Source organism: Strix aluco, chromosome 8 (assembly GCF_031877795.1).
Source record: "Strix aluco isolate bStrAlu1 chromosome 8, bStrAlu1.hap1, whole genome shotgun sequence".
NCBI classification, from domain to species: domain Eukaryota; kingdom Metazoa; phylum Chordata; class Aves; order Strigiformes; family Strigidae; genus Strix; species Strix aluco.
Window position 1 is genome coordinate 32,795,049 of NC_133938.1, and position 20,026 is coordinate 32,815,074.

The 20,026-nt window shown below is 50.8% G+C and overlaps 2 protein-coding genes across 13 annotated transcripts in view; one reads left to right on the forward strand and one right to left on the reverse strand.

Annotated features, from left to right (window-relative positions):
• Window positions 1–4,556, forward strand: part of SMG7 (SMG7 nonsense mediated mRNA decay factor) — a 55,660-nt gene extending 51,104 nt beyond the window's left edge. For all 10 annotated transcript variants that reach the window (XM_074833098.1, XM_074833099.1, XM_074833103.1 and 7 more), the window contains 4 exons: window positions 54–213; window positions 1,477–1,647; window positions 1,748–1,899; window positions 2,411–4,556. In XM_074833098.1, the coding sequence (XP_074689199.1) occupies window positions 54–213; window positions 1,477–1,647; window positions 1,748–1,899; window positions 2,411–2,524 (597 nt within the window). In that variant the 3' untranslated portion in view covers window positions 2,525–4,556. The remainder of the gene's footprint in view (window positions 1–53; window positions 214–1,476; window positions 1,648–1,747; window positions 1,900–2,410) is intronic.
• A 1,247-nt stretch (window positions 4,557–5,803) lies between these two features.
• NCF2 (neutrophil cytosolic factor 2) lies at window positions 5,804–16,792 on the reverse strand. 3 transcript variants are annotated; one of them, XM_074831694.1, is made up of 15 exons: window positions 16,501–16,792; window positions 15,923–16,005; window positions 15,500–15,608; window positions 15,152–15,286; window positions 14,695–14,802; window positions 13,665–13,724; window positions 12,489–12,532; window positions 12,145–12,286; window positions 11,769–11,831; window positions 11,313–11,391; window positions 9,624–9,667; window positions 8,734–8,885; window positions 8,541–8,652; window positions 8,158–8,323; window positions 5,804–6,099 (listed from the first exon to the last, which is right to left on the reverse strand). In XM_074831694.1, exons 1-15 carry the CDS (start codon window positions 16,672–16,674, stop codon window positions 6,002–6,004), a joined length of 1,569 nt encoding a protein of 522 aa, XP_074687795.1. In that variant the 5' UTR covers window positions 16,675–16,792; the 3' UTR covers window positions 5,804–6,001. The 3 variants fall into 3 exon arrangements, with proteins under 3 accessions (XP_074687795.1, XP_074687794.1, XP_074687796.1); XM_074831693.1 differs by having other exon boundaries at window positions 15,152–15,289; XM_074831695.1 differs by lacking the exon at window positions 15,923–16,005 and having other exon boundaries at window positions 15,152–15,289; window positions 16,501–16,632.
• Between the last annotated feature and the right edge of the window lie 3,234 nt (window positions 16,793–20,026).

Genomic DNA, 20,026 nt, shown 5'->3' on the forward strand with positions numbered 1-20,026 from the left:
TCAGTGTTTGAAATAAATCCAAAACCTAAACTCTTACATTCATTTTTTTGCAGGAAAGATATCCAAATAACAGCATGTTCAATGAGGTATATGGGAAAAACATGAATACCAGCACAAAAACAGAAGTCACCCCTTCAGTTGCCCATCAGGAGACTTCACTATATTCTCTCTTTGAAGGGACTCCGTGGTCTCCATCCCTTCCAGCCAGCTCAGGTAATCCTGGTGTGGTTTTTTTTTGTGTCTAGCTATTTAAAAGGATTTGAGTTAATTCTGAATATACTGCAAGTTAAATGTAACTGGAAATTAAAAAAAAATACCTGCTTGACAAGGTGTCTGAATGTTTCTGTTTGTTTTTTCTTTATATAACCTCAGAAATATGAGGGGATTCTGTAATTAATGTAGTGTAAGAACCTGGATTTTAATTGAAGTAGTTGAGCAGGATAGAAGTTGTAGGAGGTGTTAAATCTTGAAATCTCTTTAATTTAGATTCCTGACAAGCATCTGGGAGTAGGGATGTAGATATTTGAAAGAGAAAGGAACTATATGACTGAAGAGTGTGGAGAAAAATATGACAGTGTGATTTTCTTGGTCGTTTTGTTTTTTTACTGTTGAGCAGCCTACAAAGCAAACCAGCTTTTTCCTTAGTAATTATCCTCAAGGTATAAACCATAACTATTATGTCACGATTTTATTCTCACTAAAAATCCAGAAGAGCATGAAGGGAGGAATTAGCTGATTCTAATAAATGAGTGAATTTTAAATAATGTCTGCACTGGTTGAGATTTTTTGGTTGCACTGAGACTTTTGCAACCACCCAGGAATAGCCGCTGTGGGGGAAATGGAAGGAGCTGCAAAGTGCTTTTATTCTAGCAGGACTTACGGCTCACATGGCTTCAGCTTTCTCTCCCTTCGCCTCATCATTCAAGACCACATAGTCTCCTGCCACCCTGCTGTGCTGTGTTGTCTCAGGCATCGTGCTCCTGCCTGCAGATAGGCTTTTCCATGCTTGCTCTTCTCTTTTGCTCGGTAGTGGGTTCTGCTCTGAATTGCTTTAAGACTCATAGAAGTGTAAGCAATCACAGACTCGGGAGTTCAAGTTGTAAACTTGCAAACTCCTTAGGGTCTAATGTCTTTTTTAATTGGTTTGTCAAGCTTGGAGACAGATTTTTTTAGCTTGAGAAGTTCTTCAAGAAACATGGGGAAAGCTCGCTTTGGCTAGCCAGCCCTCTTGAGGTTTCCTGGTTTTGGGGTTTTCTGGTAAGCACATGTATGCATTAAACACAGTCATTCTGTTCTCGTTTTCACTCAGAACTTAGGAATTTGGATTACACTCCTGTAATGGAGGGGATAAAAACTGACCTCCAGCATTGGGGAAAACTGGGTGATGGCAGAATTTGCAGCAGCACTAAGAAATTCAAAATTGGGAGGCTCCTGCTGTTTCTGTTGACCTTTTTCCTCTTACCTTGTAATCACTAGATCATTCGACACCAGCCAGCCAGTCTCCTCACTCCTCCAACCCCAGCAGCTTGCCAAGCTCCCCTCCAACCCATAACCACAATTCTGTTCCCTTCTCCAACTTCGGACCTATTGGGACTCCAGACAGCAGAGACAGGAGAGTCGCAGACCGCTGGAAAACAGATAAGCCAGGCAAGTGCTGGGTTCCAGGCTTGCGTGAAGCTGGCTGGTGGCGTTTATTTCGCAGTAGTTTTGCTATGTTCCTTTGAACTTGTCTTTCTCCTTGTTTTAGCAATGGGAGGGTTTGGTCTGGACTATCTCCCAGCAACATCGTCATCTTCGGAGAGCAGCTGGCACCAGTCCAGTGCTCCCAGTGGCACCTGGGCAGCCCAAGGCCCTCCCGCTATGGAGGACTCCTCAGCTGTGCTTATGGAGAGCCTGAAGGTATGTTTGACTGAAACTGTGCTCAGGAATGGGTGCTTGAGTAGGGGGCCAGATGATCCGGTGATGGGCGTTAGCCTGTCGCAAGCATTCAGTGTCAGAAACCGAAGGTTTTTCCTGCAGATTCACTTACGCAGGCAATGTGGGAGGTGTGACCAGTGCCGGAAGATGTTGCAGTTTTCCAGTTCTTGCTGTTCTAGACTATTTTGCGGAACAAGACCAGGCTGGCAGAACTGGAAGAAATTATAGCATTTGCTTTGACGAGTCTAAAACTAGTAATTGTTAATGTGGGGTGAATTTTAATGGTAATGAGGATTCTGGAGGAGGAGAAGCTGCTTCCAGGGAGCCTCTCTTTAGAGCAGGCCTTCTTTGAAGTCTGGATGACTTTCATGATAAGTCAGATATGAGTGATAAAGAGGAGGAGGAGGATATAGAAAACTGTCTCCGCTTTCTCATCTGTAAGAGGGGGGCTGTCTAACGCAAGGAGGTGCTAGTGTTGGCTGTTTGTTTTTAGTCCATCTGGTCCAGTTCCATGATGCACCCTGGACCCTCAGCCCTGGAGCAGCTGTTAATGCAGCAGAAGCAGAAGCAGCAACGCGGACAAGGCACCATGAACCCGCCGCATTGAGACAGAGGTGGCAACCTTTGCAAACGAAGGCTCCATAAACCATGGCATGTTGGGTTTGCAGGACTGGCCCACACAGTCCTGTGCAGGTGGCAGCCCTCTCTTCTGTTCCTTGCTGTCAGGAGGGCGTAAGTGCTCCACCGACCCACTGAGTGTGCACAAAACGTCTGCAGTGCAAGAAAACAACATCAGGAACTCTCCCATCCCTGGGCCCTCTGGAGGGAGAGAGGAACTGCTGTTTGTCTCACTCAGTAACCCGATATCACCGCCTCTCACCTTCTCCATCGTGCATGTCCCCAGCCACATGGGAAGTAAAAGCTGAGAATGAAGGGCAGATGGGAGAAGCCAATGAGAACTTCTCAATCCTTTTCCTCTCTTTGGGGAGATAAAATAGGAATCCATTAATGATTGCTTTGCTGACTGAGAATGTAGTTGAAATTACTCCTAAACATCTTTATTACTCTCTCAGTAGTAAGATCACACTGAATTCTTCCGTACACAGACGTGCTTCGTAGTCAGTGTGTAGCAATGAAAGCCCCAGTTGCTGCTCTGGTCAGAGGTGGTTGGTGGCAAGGTGGGGCTCTATCTCCTGGGCTAGCGAAGGAGTTTCATGAAGGAGAGTCTGGCACTTGACACCACTTCACCTTTCACCCAAAGGCTTTGGCCAGCCCGTGGGTGGGTTAGAGACTCCAGCATGAAATGCCCTCCTCTCAGTAGGTGTTTGAGCTATAATCGGTGATGTGGGGCATTGCAGCACTGCTGGACGAGCAAGTTAACTGCTATGGGGTTTTAAATTAATGTTTGATTCCTGTACATTTTACTGTAGCATAGTGGCTAGCCCCACAAAGGCCAGGCTAGTCTGTGCATTCACAGCCTGACTCATTTTAATAAGTAGGTAGAAAGCTTTCAATGGTTTTTGTTTTTTGGTTTTTTTTTCTTTCTCTCTCCATCCTTCCATCTTCGCTGGACACTAGTAGTTTCATTACCAACGTACAACATCTCGTAGACAATAATCAGGGGTCCAGCAGGGCTGGGTAAAGCTGACAGTCAGCCTGGACAGCGCAGAGTGTGCGCACCCCCGCAGGCACACATCAGCTCTGCAGAAACCCGTCCCCCCCGTGCCCCCCGCCCCCGGCTGCAGCCCCAAACTTTCAGTTCCAGAATTAAATTCAAAGCGCCTGTGGACACACGTGTGTAACTCACACACGTAAGAAAGCATAGTGCTGTTCATAGATGAAAAGGTGCAGAAGGGAAAAGGAAAACGTTTTATTTGCTATTTATTAGGGGGAAGGAAGACTGGAAGCTTCGTTAAAGAAAAGGACAGCATTTTTAGGTTTCCCAGGGAAGTTACGGAAACAATCTCAATGTCCATTTGCTGTGTTTAGCAGTAGGGGTTTGTGTGATGATTCAGGATCTCTGAGCTGGAGCTCAGCTGCAGAGCAAAGCACATGCAGGAGCCGAAGTGACACTGGAGTCTGGGCAGCCCCAAAGAATACAAAAAGGGAAGACGGAGGAGACACGATACCCCTCCAGGGGTACGAGCAGCTCCCCCATGATCTCCACCTTGGCAACATCACTGTTCTTTGTTGCATTTTGAAGCTGTATTTCCTTTAAAAAGTCCAAAAAGTGAAGTTCTCACCCAGTGGTAATATGAACCAAACCCCTCTGTACTTCCCTGCAGCCCTCCCGGTTTGTGTATCGAGCTGTGCACCCAGGCAGCTGCGACATTCCAGTGTTTGAACCGTCACTGACTCTTGCACCCCAGACGAGCTAACCAGGTTCACCATCTCACTCCCGGCAGTGCCAGGGTCCCAGCTGCACCGTTCCACTTGTGCATGAGCATCCGGCCTCGGGAATGCGGCCGACTCTCAGCTGGGACTCCCCTCCTGCCCCCCGATGCCTGGGGGAGCGAGGGAAGGGGCCCCCAACAGAAACTGGTTTGTGTCGTAAGCTTTTTTTGTGTTTTTTGTCTGTCTGTGCAAGAACTGCAGCTGCTGAAATCAGCTTTGCCTTTAATTAAACCATGTTCTCTCCATCCAGGTCTGTGCGTAGCATTTATTTCCTGTGTAACTTGGCTGCAGGCTTTCAAAAATGCGTTATTTTTCTGGAGAAGTCAGAAGAAGGTTTGAAGTCAATTTTTTTTCTATTTGAAAGAGAACTAAATAAATCGCAGAGATTCTGGCCTGGGCTCAGTGCAGATAATTGGATCGTGGTTTTGTGCTGCCTGTGTGCAATTCATTTTACGTACCAAACCAAAAATGTGGGACGGGAGTAGCTTGCAAAGCTCTTCTTCAGTTGCAGACTGACCCTGGCAGAGCAGAGGCAGGGGCAGTTGGAGGACACAGATCCTTCTGCTGCTGACCTGCCTGCAGATTGGGATGTTGCCTGTTTGCAGCCAGTTTTTAAGCAGTGTACTTCCAAATGTGTCAAAGCTACAGACATGTTCTGATTTTGAAATGACAGGCATCTGTTGTATCCTGGCAGCTCTTCAGAAGAAGTTCCTTTAAAAATAACTGTGATGTTTAGATTACTGGGACAATGGGGTTGTCCAGAACTTGCATGATAGGATCCCAAGTGGGGAAACTGCTGCCTGTAGCACCTTTGAAGCAGGGCGCTCCCAACGCTGTAGGTGGCTGGCTGTAGCTACAGTTCCCATGTTTTGAGGGCAGGGCAGGGTAGATAATTTTCAAATGCCAGAAGGACGAGCTGTCAGCAGCTGAGAAAGATGACATACTGTGAAAGTAGTGCCAAAGGCAGGGGAGACAAACCTCTTGGGTAGGGAAGAGGGCATCAAAGTTGTGTAGGCTTTTATAGAGGGGACAGCTTTGCTGCTGTATGACCTGCTGACCCTCCAGGCAGTGTCCGTGTAAGTTACTGTCTGTTCTGATTGCTGAGAAAAAGCTTTGAGATATGGCTCCCAAAGGTGAAAAAAATGTGTCTGCTTTTACTGGGAGAGGTGTTTAAAGTCACTGTGGTTTTGAAGTGAATTGTCAACTGGAGCAGGGCGAGGCTGCACTGTGTCTCTTAAGCTCTTGGGGTTGACAGTAGTGTTTTAAGGAAGCAAATGCTGTTTAGCCTTTCCTGGCCCATAGCTTGCTGAACACCCATTCCTCTTCTGGATCTGTTGGCAGGGCTGTAAATGCAAGTGGCAGCACCCTCTCATGGGTTTTCCCAGCTGCTGGCGTGTCTGTATAAAAGCTTTGTTAAGGATAGGGCAGGTTGGACAGGGCAAGTCTCTTGGCAAGCACAGGTTTTAGGACTGAATGTGTTCCTAACAGGAAGACAATTAGCAACTTTTTTAATAAGTACCTGTTTTGGAGAACAATGCAAAAGGTAAAATAAAAAATAAAGCTTTTAATACAAGTAGCAATAATATTTAAAGTTCATTTTCAGATGCAGTGATTAATGCAGAAACTTCTTAATTGCAACAGTTGAATTCTTAGTTTCTTTCCGCATCCATGACTTTAAGCTCTTCTGAAATCACATCTCCGGGTCTTTGGTGTTAGACTTTTGAACAAAAGCGGATGGGAAGATGCCTATCTTCCCATTGCACTGGCCTTCTAACCAGTCTTCATTCACTAAAAGATAAAATTGACACAGTTTTTGTTACCCCAGGGATATACAGGAACATCATAACCTCCACTACAGGCTACAGACAGGCCCAAGATCATCATTCTGAGATTTTCTGCTGATAAACCTTTTAGCCATGCTAAAGTCTGATAGAGAGAGGAATGTGGAGGAAAGGGACTGAGGAGGAATGAGATAGAGAACAAAGTTGTAAGGTAAGAAAGAACATACTGCCGAACAAAGGTGGGAAAAGTAGATCAAAATAAAGACCAAGGGGCTTAGAAACTGCCTGGAATAGAAGACAGTGGAAATAGTGAGTGTGAGGGGCAGGGAAATGATCTGAGACCTTGGGCTGTTCTCTTCCTAAAGTGTATTTTGACCTGCTGTTCCATGTTCATATTAAAAAAAAAAAAACCCCACACCCAAAACCAAAAAAAAACCCCAAAAAACCCCAAAGCCTCTGCTACCCTGGGTTGAGTAAAGCTTAGGAGCTCTAAAAACTCTTCCTGTGGGGAACCAAATGAGGTGAGAACCAACTTTTTAATGGGAAATATTTAGCTCAGCAATGAAGGGTAGAGTATGATTTGGGGGGGAGTCATCAATGTTGTATGGTGCAAAAACTCAACTGTACAGTGATACAGGGGGTCTATGATTGCTCGTGTACTGCTGCCAATGCCTGCAGCTGGCACAAATTAGTGATAGAGCTACGTATAGCAAAGTATCAGCATTTTTTTTGCCTTTAAAACTATTTCTGATGTCTTTATTTCACTCAGAGGCTTAACTGAAGCAGGAAACAGGTGCCCTATACAGGGTCTGTACGTAATTCTTCACCTGATACGGGCTCACCGGCAGCTTTTTCAGAAGCATGGTAACTTTGTCCTCCCTCGTGTGTGTTCTGCACAGGCTTGAAAGGATCCAACTCAAAAGCGTATACTAGATCTTGCTGAGATTTAGACTGTATTTAAGCCTTAATTCTCATAGAAGCACTGAAGACTAATGTTGAAGAGGATTGAGTCTAATGGAAGATTGTACCCTTAAAAAGAAAATCAGCCAGAAAAAGGTACCAGGTGAGAGGAATGGGAGTAAGAGCATTCTCCCATTGTGGGGGCGGGCAGCCAAAATGAGGCATCTCCTTCAAAAAATAAACTGCAGTTGGGAAGCTTAAACACAGCTCAAGTGAAACTTCCCATCTTGAAAACATTCAGGGCAGGGGGTGGCAGAAATAGGGGCATGATGAAAATCGCAGAAACGTGTATAACACTGAGGCTTGGGTGGGAAGCCCAGGGTAGGGCTGGAGGAGCTCTGCTGCCGCTCCAGCACAGGGCAGCTGCGGTGGAAGAAGGCACTTGCAGAAAGCAATCCTGCAGGCTCTAGGTCCTGCTCGTCTTGTGGCTCCAGAGAGTTGGTTGACAAGCCAGAAACAGAGGCTAGAAACGCCTCAGTAGGTTAGATTTTACTGTTTTTCTTTTGTCCTTCATGGGAATGGAGCAAATTTGTCCTGTGAATCTGGGAACTGGCAGCTCAGTGACACAGCTTTTGGTAATGCGAAGGAAAGCAACCCTTGTGTGTGTCCTTAGGTTGTCGTTTCCCCTGGCTTCCACCTGCCACCTCATGCAATCTCTGCGAGCTGCTTTTCTAACCTGTCTTGTAAGGTGTTTGCATTCAATGCAAGCTTTCTCAGAGTGCCCTGCGGCAGAAATCTCAGCAGCCCCTTTTCTGTTGAAAGGTGGCAAAGTGAAGCTTGCAGGAGAAGAAGTGGAGGCTGCCCGAGCTAGGCTGTTGCCCTGCAGGTCTCCAGCATGAAACAGTTTGCTTTGGAGGACAGGAGGATTTGGGAAAAGAGATCAAAGTCCCTAGTGAAGCTTGTAGGCTTCACTGAAGAACATGCATCCAGTGTCTGACCAAATATCTGAGAGGCTTTGGCCTGACTGGAAGAGGTCAGGAACTCACAAGTTCCACTGAACCAAGCAGCAGCTGCTGCAGGCACTTGGCATCTCAGGCTCAGACCTGTGCTCTCGCCAGAGCTGGGAGGTCCCTCCCCTCCCCTGTTGCAGAAGGAACACAATTACCTTGGGATAAAACAAGTATCACATCTCCTGCCTGAAACTCCAGGTCTTCAGGTTGGGTGGCTTCATAATCATACTGCGCTACCACTTGGGTTGTTCCCGTCTCCTCCACCGTTGCCTCCTGCGGCGGCGACTCCTCGGGTTTGCTGTCTGGTAAAAACCCCTCTCCCTAGGGCAGGAAATAAATTGGTAAGGACACCTTTTGGCTTCTTTTTCTTTGTTGCAGGGTAAGAGAGAAGCTCTGCTTCTCCTCTTCACCTGCTCTTTGCTCCTCTGCCTTGCTTTGAAGCCTGCGCTCACAGCAACGAAAGCAAAGGCAACGTCTGCTGAGGTTCCTTGCCAGGAGCGGGCAGAAGAGGTGACTGCCACCTCCAGCTGTCACTGACCTCCGTCATGTCGCACCAGACCGTCAGACAGTTGTCCTTGCTCTGGCTCCAAGCTGCCTCCAGGTTCTCCGCGCTCAGAGTCACCAGCGCTTGGCTCTCTGCAGGCTTGTACCTGGGTGTGCAGAGAGCGCGGGGTAAGGGCAGGAGCCCTGAGAACACGGGCCCTAGCTCCCTGCAGCCGGCAGCGCCTCACCTCAGCTGCGTGTGCTTGGGCTGGAGCTCCAGTTTCTTGCAAACCAGGTCCAGGAGCTCTGTGTAGGAGACGCCTGGCTCGACTTGCAGGGCGATAGTGTATTTGTAATGCACCTTGAGGATGTGGGGGCTGGAGACGGCTGCTTCGTCCTCCTGCAGGCGGTAAACGGGATGTTAGAGCTTTTGTGGCTTGGTGAGGGCAGGGAGAGGGACCAGGACATGGAAACCGGATGCCTGAGTCGCATCTGGGGCACTGGCTGGTGCTGGGCAGGGAGATGCCTCTGCTAGTGCGTGCAGCCTTCGGTGCTTCCCTCGGGGCAGGGCAGCGGCCGTGCCACCCAAGCTGGGCTGCCAGCCCTGGCCTTGTCCCAGGAGAGCCCAGTGATAGATTAGGCACTTAGCAACCAGCCTCTGGCCTTTGGGTGACCAAACTCGAGGTGTGACCACCCTTCAACCCCCTCATTCTTTTTTTTTGAGTTGAGATTGTTGTGCTTTCCCATCTTTCTCCCCAGTGTGACCTGATGTGCTGACCCTGCCCAGGAGTGTGTGTGCGTTACAGCCAAGCTCTCTCCTATTTCTCCCTTCTCAAGTGCCACAGGTCAACCCAGATGAGAGTTGTACAAGGGCTCTGCTGACAGCCCCGGGTCCACCGGGGAGTGGGCCTGGAGGAGACCTCCCAAAAAGCAGCCCTAATCACCTTGGTTGGGTCCTGGGGACCTGCTGGCCTCTAGCCCTGTCATTATGCTTTGGAGAAGCTCCTGAATGATGAAAACCTGAAACGCTTCTAAGGCTGTGGTGTTTGCTGGGCATGCCAGCACCTTTCAACGTGCGATAAATGCAGATTTGTGACACCAAGAGGACCTTGGGGGGTCAGTGTTTGTGAGATGTTACCTTTGCTTCATCTCTGGGCTGCGTCACAGTAGCAGGAACGTAAGCTGCGGAGGAAGAAAGAGGTGGCTCAGTGAGTGGGACAGGGTAGGCATTGCTGCTCTGTGCCTAAATACACGTTCAGATCTCCTGCAGCCCTTCTCCTTGACACCCATCATTATCTGCAGCAACACCAGCCGAGCCTGGAGCCAGCGGTGGGCCCCTGAAGAGATGCAGCATCAGCTGCGATGGGCTTCATCTGTAAGATTTTAGATATAACCACTGAGCAGAGGTGACTTCCCTCTTAGAGGGATGGGAGCTTTTGGGGTGGGATGTCTTTCCTGGGTGGATTTAAAAAAAACCCCACAAAAACCAAACAACAAAATATGTGAGCTGCTGGCTTTAGTGTCTGCTCTTCTGATCTCCCTAGGTCCACACTGAAAACTGGAGGCAATCCCTGTTCTTCACCAGGGTGGTAAAGTTAAATTCAGACCCCCAGCTAGGGTGATTTCATGCAGGGTTGTTGAAATCTCTTCACAAGGATTTGCTCTGCGCTTTGTCAGTGCTTTGACATGACTGTGCTCGTTATGGGAAGAGGCAGAGCTACACCGTTGTAGTCCCACTGGTAGATCTGTGATGGCTTTTGGTGCCATAAAGCTGCTCTTTGAGGTTGGTGGGTCCTTAAGCTTAACTCCTGTAGGTCCCAGCCATCTTCTGTATCAGGTTTAGTGCTGCTCTGCTTGGCCCACAAGCCCTGTCCTGCCATTAGTGGTCTTTTGGTCCACTTTCCCTCACCACCGACTGGCTGAGGCCCACCTCAGAGCAGGGCACTTAGCAACTGCTTGTCCACATACTCCTGTGGCTTTTGGGCAGGTTGGCCAGCGAGAGCCAGAATAGACTGCAGCAGGTTAACACCCGCGTGGCGCAGTCTCTGCACAGTGAGGTATTCTACCCCAAATGGGTTTTCCCTGCAGCGGTGTGGAGCTCACAGCTCAGACGCAGGCTCCTACCTCTGAGCACCACGTGGAGTTTTTCTAGAGAGGGCAACTCGCAATGCTTCCTCCCAGCTCTTCGTTTCAGCGTGTGTTCTCACATGCTCGTGACACACGTGCTCCCCAGCTTTAAACAGCCATTTTGAGCGCCCCTGCAGCACCGTGCATGCCGGCAGCAGAGCCCTGTTTTCAGTTCCCAGCAGCGTGAACCAAGTGCTGGGGGCGATGTGGTGGCCTTGGTGCTACCCTCCCTGCCCCTGGCCTGTGACATGAGGTAGCACTGGCCAGGAATCCCCTTCCCAGGGCAACCACAGCTCCTTCTAACTGAGCCCAGCTCACAGCAGCACTAAAATCAGCGCAGCCTGTAAGGGACCTTCTACTCCAGGACTTGGACAAGCTGTGTCACTTGCCCTGTTCCTACCCCCAGGCCCTTTTTCCCATCAGTCAATGTGCCCATTAAGAGCACAGAGGGACTTGCTTTCCTTGGGAACCCACGTGCTCTATTTTGCTCCATCCCCAGCACTGCAGTTGCTGCTGTCTCTGCCTCCTGCTTTAATATCTCCCCATCCTTGACTGCAAAGGGCTCCAGGAATGAGGGGGAGATGAGCCCTAGCCCTGGTCTCAAAGCGTGAGGACATGGCACCGAGGAAATGATCTCAAACCTGCTGCTGGGGGCTTTGCCCCTAAGGCACCCCCGTCCCCCCAGCTCCCCCTCACTGACCTGGTGGTGACCGCCGTGGCTTCTCTGGAGCGGGAGAGCTGGGTGACTCTGGGATCTCAGCTTCAAGAGGGGTTTCTCCCTGTGCCGGATGGGAAGAAGGTGGTGCTGTCAATCCCACCCTTCCTATGGGAGCTAGGGTGCTGCTGCCTCATGGAGTGGCCCCTCCAACCCGCTGTTTTCCCAAGGTCTGTTTGGGGTCTTGAACTGGGGAGGGGTGACTTTGCTACCCCTTATCTCCCCAGCATTGCCAACCCCCTCCAGGGGAGCCATCAACACAGCATCTGCCCTGATTTTGCAGGTCTCTGAGCTCATGTTGAGGTGACCATGAGCCAGAAGAACCAATGAGGGGGAGGGGATTGCAGGTACGGTTCCTGCTGGAAGGCCCAGAACAGGTCGTGGGTGAATGTGTGGGGATCTGCCCTCCCCAGGACCCTATCTCCTCCTGGGCATCCTCACCTGGGTATGCAGCTTGTTCTGGAGCTCCACAGGCTCGAGGTAGTTGCAGGGCACGATCCCTTTCTGTGGGGGAAGGAGACATGAGTGGGGATTGCTTGGCAAGGACGCAACCCACCGCTGGAGGACGCAACCCACCGCTGGAGGACGCAACAGAGCTTGTCCTTGCCCTGCCCTGAATCCAGGAGAGTCCCTGAGGCCTGAAGGTTAGTTGCTGCAAACTGGATGGATTTCACTGGACCCTGTGGCCTAAGCCAGGGTGGATATAAGGGACTTAAGTCAGAAACTCATTTAGTTGCTGATGGCAAGGCTCTACCCTGCAAGTCCTCTGCAGAACCTCACAGCATCTGCCCCCTCCCGCCAAGCACACCGCTGGTACCTTTCCGTTGAACATCACTGTCGCCCAGTTGTCCTTCTCTTTCTTCAGGACAAAGACAATGTTTCCCGGCAGGACCTGCAGCTCCTCGGCAGTCTCAGGGACGAACTCATACAGGACACGGTGCGGCTGCCCTTTGAGGGCGCTGGGTGCGGGAGCAGCAGACGGGTCAGGAAGTTGTTTTACTTTGTAGGGGGACCCAGACCTCTGCCTCCCTGTTTCTACAATCCATACCCCATCCCCCCTGAGTTTTGGGTGCCAGCTGGATGCTCGGCTGTGATGGTGCAGGATGGGGTTGGACGTGGCTGAATGGGTTAGCAGCATTATCCATCCTTCATCCAACTTACCTGAGGATTTCTGGGGTCTTGGGCCTGGGTGGAGGACCAGAGGCCTGCCAACAAGATGCCAGAAGGATAATTATCAGTAATCCGGATGATTTTGGTTTTATAGAAATGTCCTGCAGCCTTCTACCATGCCTACCATCACCCCCGCATGGTTCCTTCCTCCCCGTGCTGGTGTCAGGTCAGATGATTTGAAAGGTTTTCAGCTCTCTGCCACCCTGATGTGTAAAGCAGCTGTCTTAAGTGCCATGAGGAACATCACTGCCTTTGCTCCTTCTGAGGAGCAGTTTCTAAATTCTTCCAGCTGCGCTGGGTTTTCAGAGACACAATCCTGTTGTCACTCATGATTTTGGTTTCAGCTCACAGAGGGCTGAGATCAGGGATTTGAGATCAGCTGGTTTAAACTAAGTTGCGCGTCCCTGTATCTTCCCATTACCATGCTTGTAAAATGCCCTGCTGTCGTCATCATGCTTTATGGTCTCTCCTGCCTAAGTAATTTGTCATCTCTGGTGGATTTTATCAACCCTCTGAAGAAACTGCTTGAAATAGGCCTGACTCCTGTAGTGAGGTGACAACACTTGGCTGCGTTGAGGATAGTGTATTTTATCTTGCGTAACAGTGCTGTAGGCTGCAGTGGCTGCACCTCCCTGCATCCTCTCAAAGCTCCTGTAAAAACTCTCGGGTGCCTTTAGAGATGGTAAGATGCTGCTACATCATCAGGAAAATGTCACAGAAAATGCAAAGGATTTTGGGAACTGGGAGGAAGATGGAGAACGAAAGCAGAACTGCTCTTGGTTCTCCACTCAAGCTTAGACAGTTGAACCCTGACGAATCTGGCAGGGAGGGTCTGAGACAGCTCCCTGCCAACAGCCGTGACCCCGCAGCAACAGTGGGGGCAGTGGATGTGCCCTCAGGCCACAACTTCCCCATTCAGGGAACCAGCTGAACTTCAATGATAGACGTAGGTGGGTTTGGGCTGCCCTTTCTGATGATGGAGAGAGCAGCTGAGATGCGGGGGCAGTGTCTGCCTCCTCCCTGCGGCAGTAGCAGAAAGTTCACGGTGGTGATGCTGCTGTTTGCTACCCACTGTGAGCTAGAGCCCTCAGCAAGCTGCAGGATGATACCCATCCCCACATCCTCCCGAGCTTCTGCCAAGGATGCTCTTCACCGGTGGTGCCTTACCTGTGGTTGGAGTGGAGCAAATCCTGAAAAATCATCCTTGTCCACCACAGATGCCACCACCTAGAGCCAAAGACAGACAGGTAGTGACTTGGTGCTTGTAGACCTCTTAGACCTCTGATGTCCACCCTCTGTGAGCCAAGTTCCTCACGATGCTTCAGGTTAAGAGGGGCTGTGATATCAGGCTAAGCGTCTTTGACTACAGGCTGAGTGCTTCTGGCACCAAAACTCACCTCTCAGCTGTGGTAAGTTCTCAGCTTTTAGCCTCACTGTTACGTGGTTAGAGTCATTACAACCCAAACATTTCCCTTCATGTTTTAATCACAAATGTTGAAGGGAGCCAAAGTGTCCAACTCAAGCCCTTACCTCCTATAGGTGACTTTAAACATAATTTAGAAAGTTCATAAACGTTTGTGTGCAGGTTCCCCTGATGCTCAAGGAACTGCTTGGCTCTTGGTCATCCCATTTCCCAGTGTCTGAACAGCCAGTGGTTCCCTTTCTGGAGGAGCGTTGCCTCCCAGGACCTGAGCCCAAAGGCGACATCCCAATGGATTTTGCACACTCATGGGAGAAAAGTTTGCTCGCTTGTCCGAGCTGAAAAACCTCCTTCAAATGGAACAGGAGAAAGACTGGAGGTTGATGTGGGTGTCGTGTTAAATAGCTTCTTCCTTGCCCACCTCCCCGCCCCCAAAAAAATCTTGGCTTGAGTTGAAACTCCAGTGGGACCTTTCTGGCTCATTGCTGACTCACTGTCCCTCATGTCTCGCTAAGGATAGAAACTGAAAATAGGTCATGCTTTGCAGAAACATGCTTTTGGCTGCTCTATTCCTTCAGAGTCCCTGTTCCCCAGGAGACCCACTACGTGCCACCCCTCCTTCCACGCCTGAGGGGATCCCTGAGGCACGGACCAGCTCCGTATCTCTGGCTGCCCACCAGGCAGCAGAGAGCAGCTCAGAGAGGGGGTGAGACCATGGTCAGCAGCTCTCCTCAGCCCATGGGCTTGGCCTGAATAAATAAGTTAATTCTTTCTTACCATAGCCTTTCCCAGGTAGTCCTTCTTCTCCAGCTGAGCCACTTGCTTTTCGTTTGGTCTAAACAGCTTCCCTGCAGGAATGGCCACCAGTTCACAGAGCTTCTGCTTCTGTAGCACAGAGAAGTCATGGTGCTCTTCAGAGGTGAGAGGAGGGACTGCTTAATGTCCCCTTCCTTCTACCTTCTGGGGTTAAGGTCTCCCTCCGTAAAGTCACAACACCACCGTGATGACCCAACCCCAGTCCTGACATGGTCTTCCCATCCCTGCCTCCCCAGTGACCCAAAGCTCTTCCCGCCAAGTCGTGTCTCGCTATGACACCCACATTTTGCTCAGCCTGCTGTGTTTTTCTCCTGCTCTGCTAAAGCCATAGCTAAAAGTTGGTTTCTCTGTCAGTCACTGGGATCCCTCCTCCCTGCTGTGAGCAAACACGGCAGCTGTAAGACCTGCTCCTCCTTACCAGGATGGCTTGCATCGCCCTGTCAATCTTGTTGTGCTGGGGCTCACTCTTCAGGCTCATGGCCAGTGTCAGGTGCTCCTCAGCTTTCTTCCAGTCCTCCAGAGTGGCATACACCAGCGCAATGTTGTAGAGTATCTGCTGGAGGGATGGGAGCAAGGAAATGAGGTCTTAGAGCAGCCGGACCGTTGCCAGGAGGGCAGGAAAGGAGAGGACAACGTTGTGGTGGCACTGTGCCAGCTCACTTGGTTCTTTGCGAGGCACAAAGAGAGGTTGGCTGTTTTCTCCTTAGATTTCTTGAGCTGGTGAATAGACCTTTGGGATCAAAACTGCTGGTCAGGTCTTTCTCACCTCGCAAGCAAAGAGCCTGTACCGCAACCCCAGGATCTTGTAGTCGATGAGCTGGTTGCCTCGCAGCTGGGCCAGTGCCTCTTTGAAATCCTCAATGGCCTTTTCATGGCTGTGGAGCAGAGGACAAGGGTGTCACCACCTCGTGGTGGCAATCTGCCTGCCTCTAAGTCTTTACTTAAACTTGTGTGAGTTTAGTTGGGTCTCTCCTATTTCCTTGTAGTGTTTTCAGATCCCCCAGGGGGAGGAGAGGTGCTCCAAGGCTGGTGTTAATCCCAAGACTGCACTGCTGATGAACAGGAGCCAGTTTTACCTCGAGGGGTTGCAGTTTGGCTTCTGGGGTACCAACCTGCCTGGGGCCATCCTCAGCCAAAGGCTGGCATCTCCACAAGCAGCAAAAATGACACTTTAAACCCTTCCACTCACTTCTGCCTCCGGTAAAACACGGTCCCCCGCTGGAAATAAGCCACTGCTAGGTGCTTGTCACAGCTGATGCTCCGGGTGAATGCCTGCTTGGAGGTAGGAGTGGGGCAAAAAGAGGGAAAAAAAGGGAAGACCTTTAAAAAACTGAGGGTGTAGAGCAGTTGTAGCTGTCCTGCTTTAGCCAAGCAGGGCTTTGTGGGCTATATCTCCCTGCAGTGCTGGGCACTGGGTGGTGGATCCTGTACCAGGCTCCTAATTTTTTTGGAGCTGGAAGCAGCTGCTACCGCTTGCTTGGCCACTTAGTGCCTCTGCAGTCACCTCTGGGAGAGAGAGAGGGTGAGCAGCAAACCGTGCACCTCTTCTACTGCTCCACCTCTGTGATTTGCCAGGAAAACAGCTTCAGCAGGAACAGCCCAGGGCTGTCACGCTTCATCCCAGCTTTAAAAGGCCCTGAAACCCTTCCCTGAGTCAGACCGTGGCCCTTAATTCCTCCCTTCCCCACCGCATCCGTCTGTCTGGCAGGTCTGCGTGCAAAGTTGCCAGTGCGAGCAGGAGTAGTGACCGTAAGGGCTGCACCTTACCTCCTCCGCCTCGGCCAGCTTCCCCAGGACAAGGTGGATGCAGCCGATGTTAAAGCAGATTTTGGCAGGGGGGTTCTGGACGGCCGTGAAGGCATCCAGGGCTGCCTTCCACTCCTTCCCATCAGCCGCGCACACCCCTTCTTGCCACAGCCGGATCGTCTCCACCAGGGACATGGCGCAGTGGGAGTGAGATGTGGGGTCCCCAGCCGCCTCCTGGGTCTTGCTCCTCTCCTCGTCCTTCCTTGCAGGGCTGCTCGGCCTCCCTCCAGCTCCCTTCTGCCTGTACTTCTGCCTTCCCCGCTGCCTGTGTCGCAAACCTGGCAGGAAGTGGCCTCACTCACGTCAGTGAAACGCGGCCCCAGGGATGGGGAAGTGAGGCAGAGGCTGTTTCTGCTGCAGCGGGTTTCCACACTGCACTGACACCGGTTGCACGCCAGGTCCTCTCTGGCAGCCGCTCCTCACCTCTTTGGGTTCTGCTTCTCTGAGTTTTTCTGGAAGAGCTGTGGATTTTGTTGGCCGGGTGGTTGATCAGGTCAAATTTAGGCTTGCAAAGCCACAGAACAAGCGCTGAGCCCCTTGTGCCCTCCGAAGCGTGGTCTTCGATGGAGGTAACTGCTAAATGCTTCCTGCAGGCACCAGGGAAGGCGAAGTACGGCCCAAGGCACAGCCTGGGAAACCCTCTGTCCTGCCCGTCCCGCGCTGCGTTGCCCCAGTGAGGAGCTCCGCTGCTGGGGGTGTGCAGAGCTGCCCAAGGATGGGGTTTTGGGGGGCAGCAGCTGTGTCGTGCTGAACCCCAGCAACGGTGGTAGCCAATCCTCAGCCCAACATCATTTCTGTCGGGGTGTTTTATAGCCAGTGGTGCATAGCCGGGGTCTGGAACGCCGCTGGGAGGACGGGGGGACGCTGGGCACGTGGCAGCCACGGAGGCGGTGGTGGCAGGGGTCTGACCCGCTGACTCAGAGGGTTTGGAGCTGGGTGCTCCACACGTGGTTTCTAAGTAGTTTCGGAAGTACTTTGCCTCTGCCTCATCTACCAGTGATGCGATGTGTGTTTTGTAAGGGCTTAAAATCTGTCAGCAAGACTTGGCCCTCGTGCGTTTACTCACACTTCCGTGGCAAATTACATAATGCCCACAACAGGAGGGAGGCTGCGGAGGAGGCTTTTGTTTGACTTCTGCTTGGGAAGAAACCCAAGCCGCTGAAGAGCAAGGACTTGGTTTTCAACCAAAAGTAGGACCGAGCACATCCCTGAACCTAAGGGCCTCTTTGGTTCTCAAGTGTGCCCTTGGCATCCCTTTGCACCCAGCCAGCTCTGGTGGGCTTCCTACGGGAGTGTGGGAGAGACCCTCTGACCTCCAGAAAAGCAGAGGGAAATGCAACCAGCCAAAGCAACGCTGAAGGAGGGGAGTAGGAATAACAACATGGTAAGCATGAAAACACACCTCTGATACGCTTTTTCTCATTCCTTTGAGGAATGGAAGACCCTGTCTTGTTGGAAATGGTTGACCTCGTTGTAGGGATAATTTTCTGCTCATTTAATTAGCTGCATTGGCACAATGGTAGGGTGAGGTTGGTCCCAAACTGGTAGAAGGGGAGCTGGAGCAGGATGTGAGATCATTCCTGTGACAAGTGCTGCATTTTTTTTTTCTTGTGTTTCACAGAAAGACGGGATCTGACAGGTGCAAGCACAGCAAATGCTCAGAGCAGCTATCCTTCTGCTTGGTTATTTTTAAGGTAACATTCAAGCAATTTGAAAGGTGCGAGGAACACACCCCTTCTAGTAAGAGCAAGTCTCCTGTTCCCCTTTCTCTTACCAAGGTGATTTAGTAGACAAACTTGTTTCTTCTATGATAACATCCAAGAGGAAATGAGTAACAGAGATGGTGGCATCTCCTGTGGGAGATTCTTGGAATCCGGCACAAATGCAGATCACCAAGAGACAGGTAAGAAAGAAATAAGTAGAAATGCCCCAAATCCAGCTAAGGTGCGGGAGTAATTTATAAGTTTGTTCAGCAGCAGTATGCAAGAGTTTGTCATTATTTCTGGGGAGAAGAGACCCCCAAAAAGACTGATCTGGTCACTAGAAAACATTACACATGAGGAAAGACTGAGAGGCTTGATCTTGTTTGGGAGGAGATCTATAATGCAGGAGAAGCGGGGGAGACTGAGCGTGTCCAGCTCCTGCCCTGGAGGGCAGGTCTGAGCGCTCCCCCAGCACAGGACCCGAGTTTTCAGCTCACAGCCTCAATGGTGGCGGGGAGCGAGGCCGGAGCCCGCGGTGCCTCTTTGGCCAAGTGATGGATGACTGGGAGCCCGGGGCTTGGCGGGGCTGCTGCTCTGGGCAGCGGGAGGGCAGCAGTTTCTCTCGGACGTTACAAAAGCAGGATGTGACGGATAAGGGGCCGTTGCCACACGCTCGGGCCAAAGCTGGAGGTGGCGGTGGGAGGTTTGCCAGCGAGCCTCGGAAGCGCTGGGCCTGCCTAGCAGAGCTCTGCAAACGCCGTCCCCCTTCGAGCAGGCCTGATCTGCACGTGGAGTCCTTGAAGGCTTCCTTCTTGTAGTAGGAAGGAGAAATGTGTTTTGCAAAATCGAATTGTTCAGGGATTTTTTTTTTTCTTCCCTGCCCATCTTTTTCTGTTTTCCCCTTAGAAGCCTGCTGGGCCATATGACTCAAAGGACTGACAGAAGACCAGGAGATGCCTTCCTGCAAATCTTGTGGTACCACCCCCGCATCGGTGCACGTCTTTTAGCACATCTCTGAACGCAAATACAGAAGATGTATACATTTCGTCAATGTTTCCAAATACATCATAGCCTAGCCCACGGGCAAACTGGAGAACCTCAAAGAACCTCTTCTTGTTGCCTTCGTTTATCTAATGCCACCTAGAGGTAGCTGACCTGCTTTGACATGAATTGTTTTGGAACATATATTTCACTTAATGTGGGATTGCAGCTTTTTAATAATATTTTTTTTTTTTAAATGAGGATTGATTGGTGTCTTAACCAAATTTGGATGAATGGAAGGAAACAGAGAAGCCAAACACAGTTCCTGGGAGACCTGTAAGGACAGAGCCATGGCTACACGTGCCCAGGAGGCTGAGCCATATGTATGATGTGTGTGTATGTATGTATGTATGGTTGAAACCCGGGTGTTTTCTGTGGTCTTTGCAGCAAGACTGGGTCTTGCCCTTTGCATGGCCATTGTGCCTACGTTCTTCTGAAGAAGTTAAGCAAGAAAAAGCATCCTAGGAAGGAAGCGGGGGGCACCAAATGGTTGAGGGTAACCACACCGGTCCCTGTCTATGTCGAGGCCATGGGGTGCTGCACCCCCCCACAGGTACCCTGGAGGAGCGCGCAGTGGGGCAAGACAGGCCGGGTGAGGGGGCTCCACTGCCCCACTCAGAGGCTGGGCTGCCTGTGCCTGCCCACAGGCACCCCACGGTGGACGTGGCTGCGCACATCTCGGACTGGGGAAACCGAGGGAGGAGGAGGTGGGATGGAGGGGAAAAAAGGCTTTTACTGGAGCT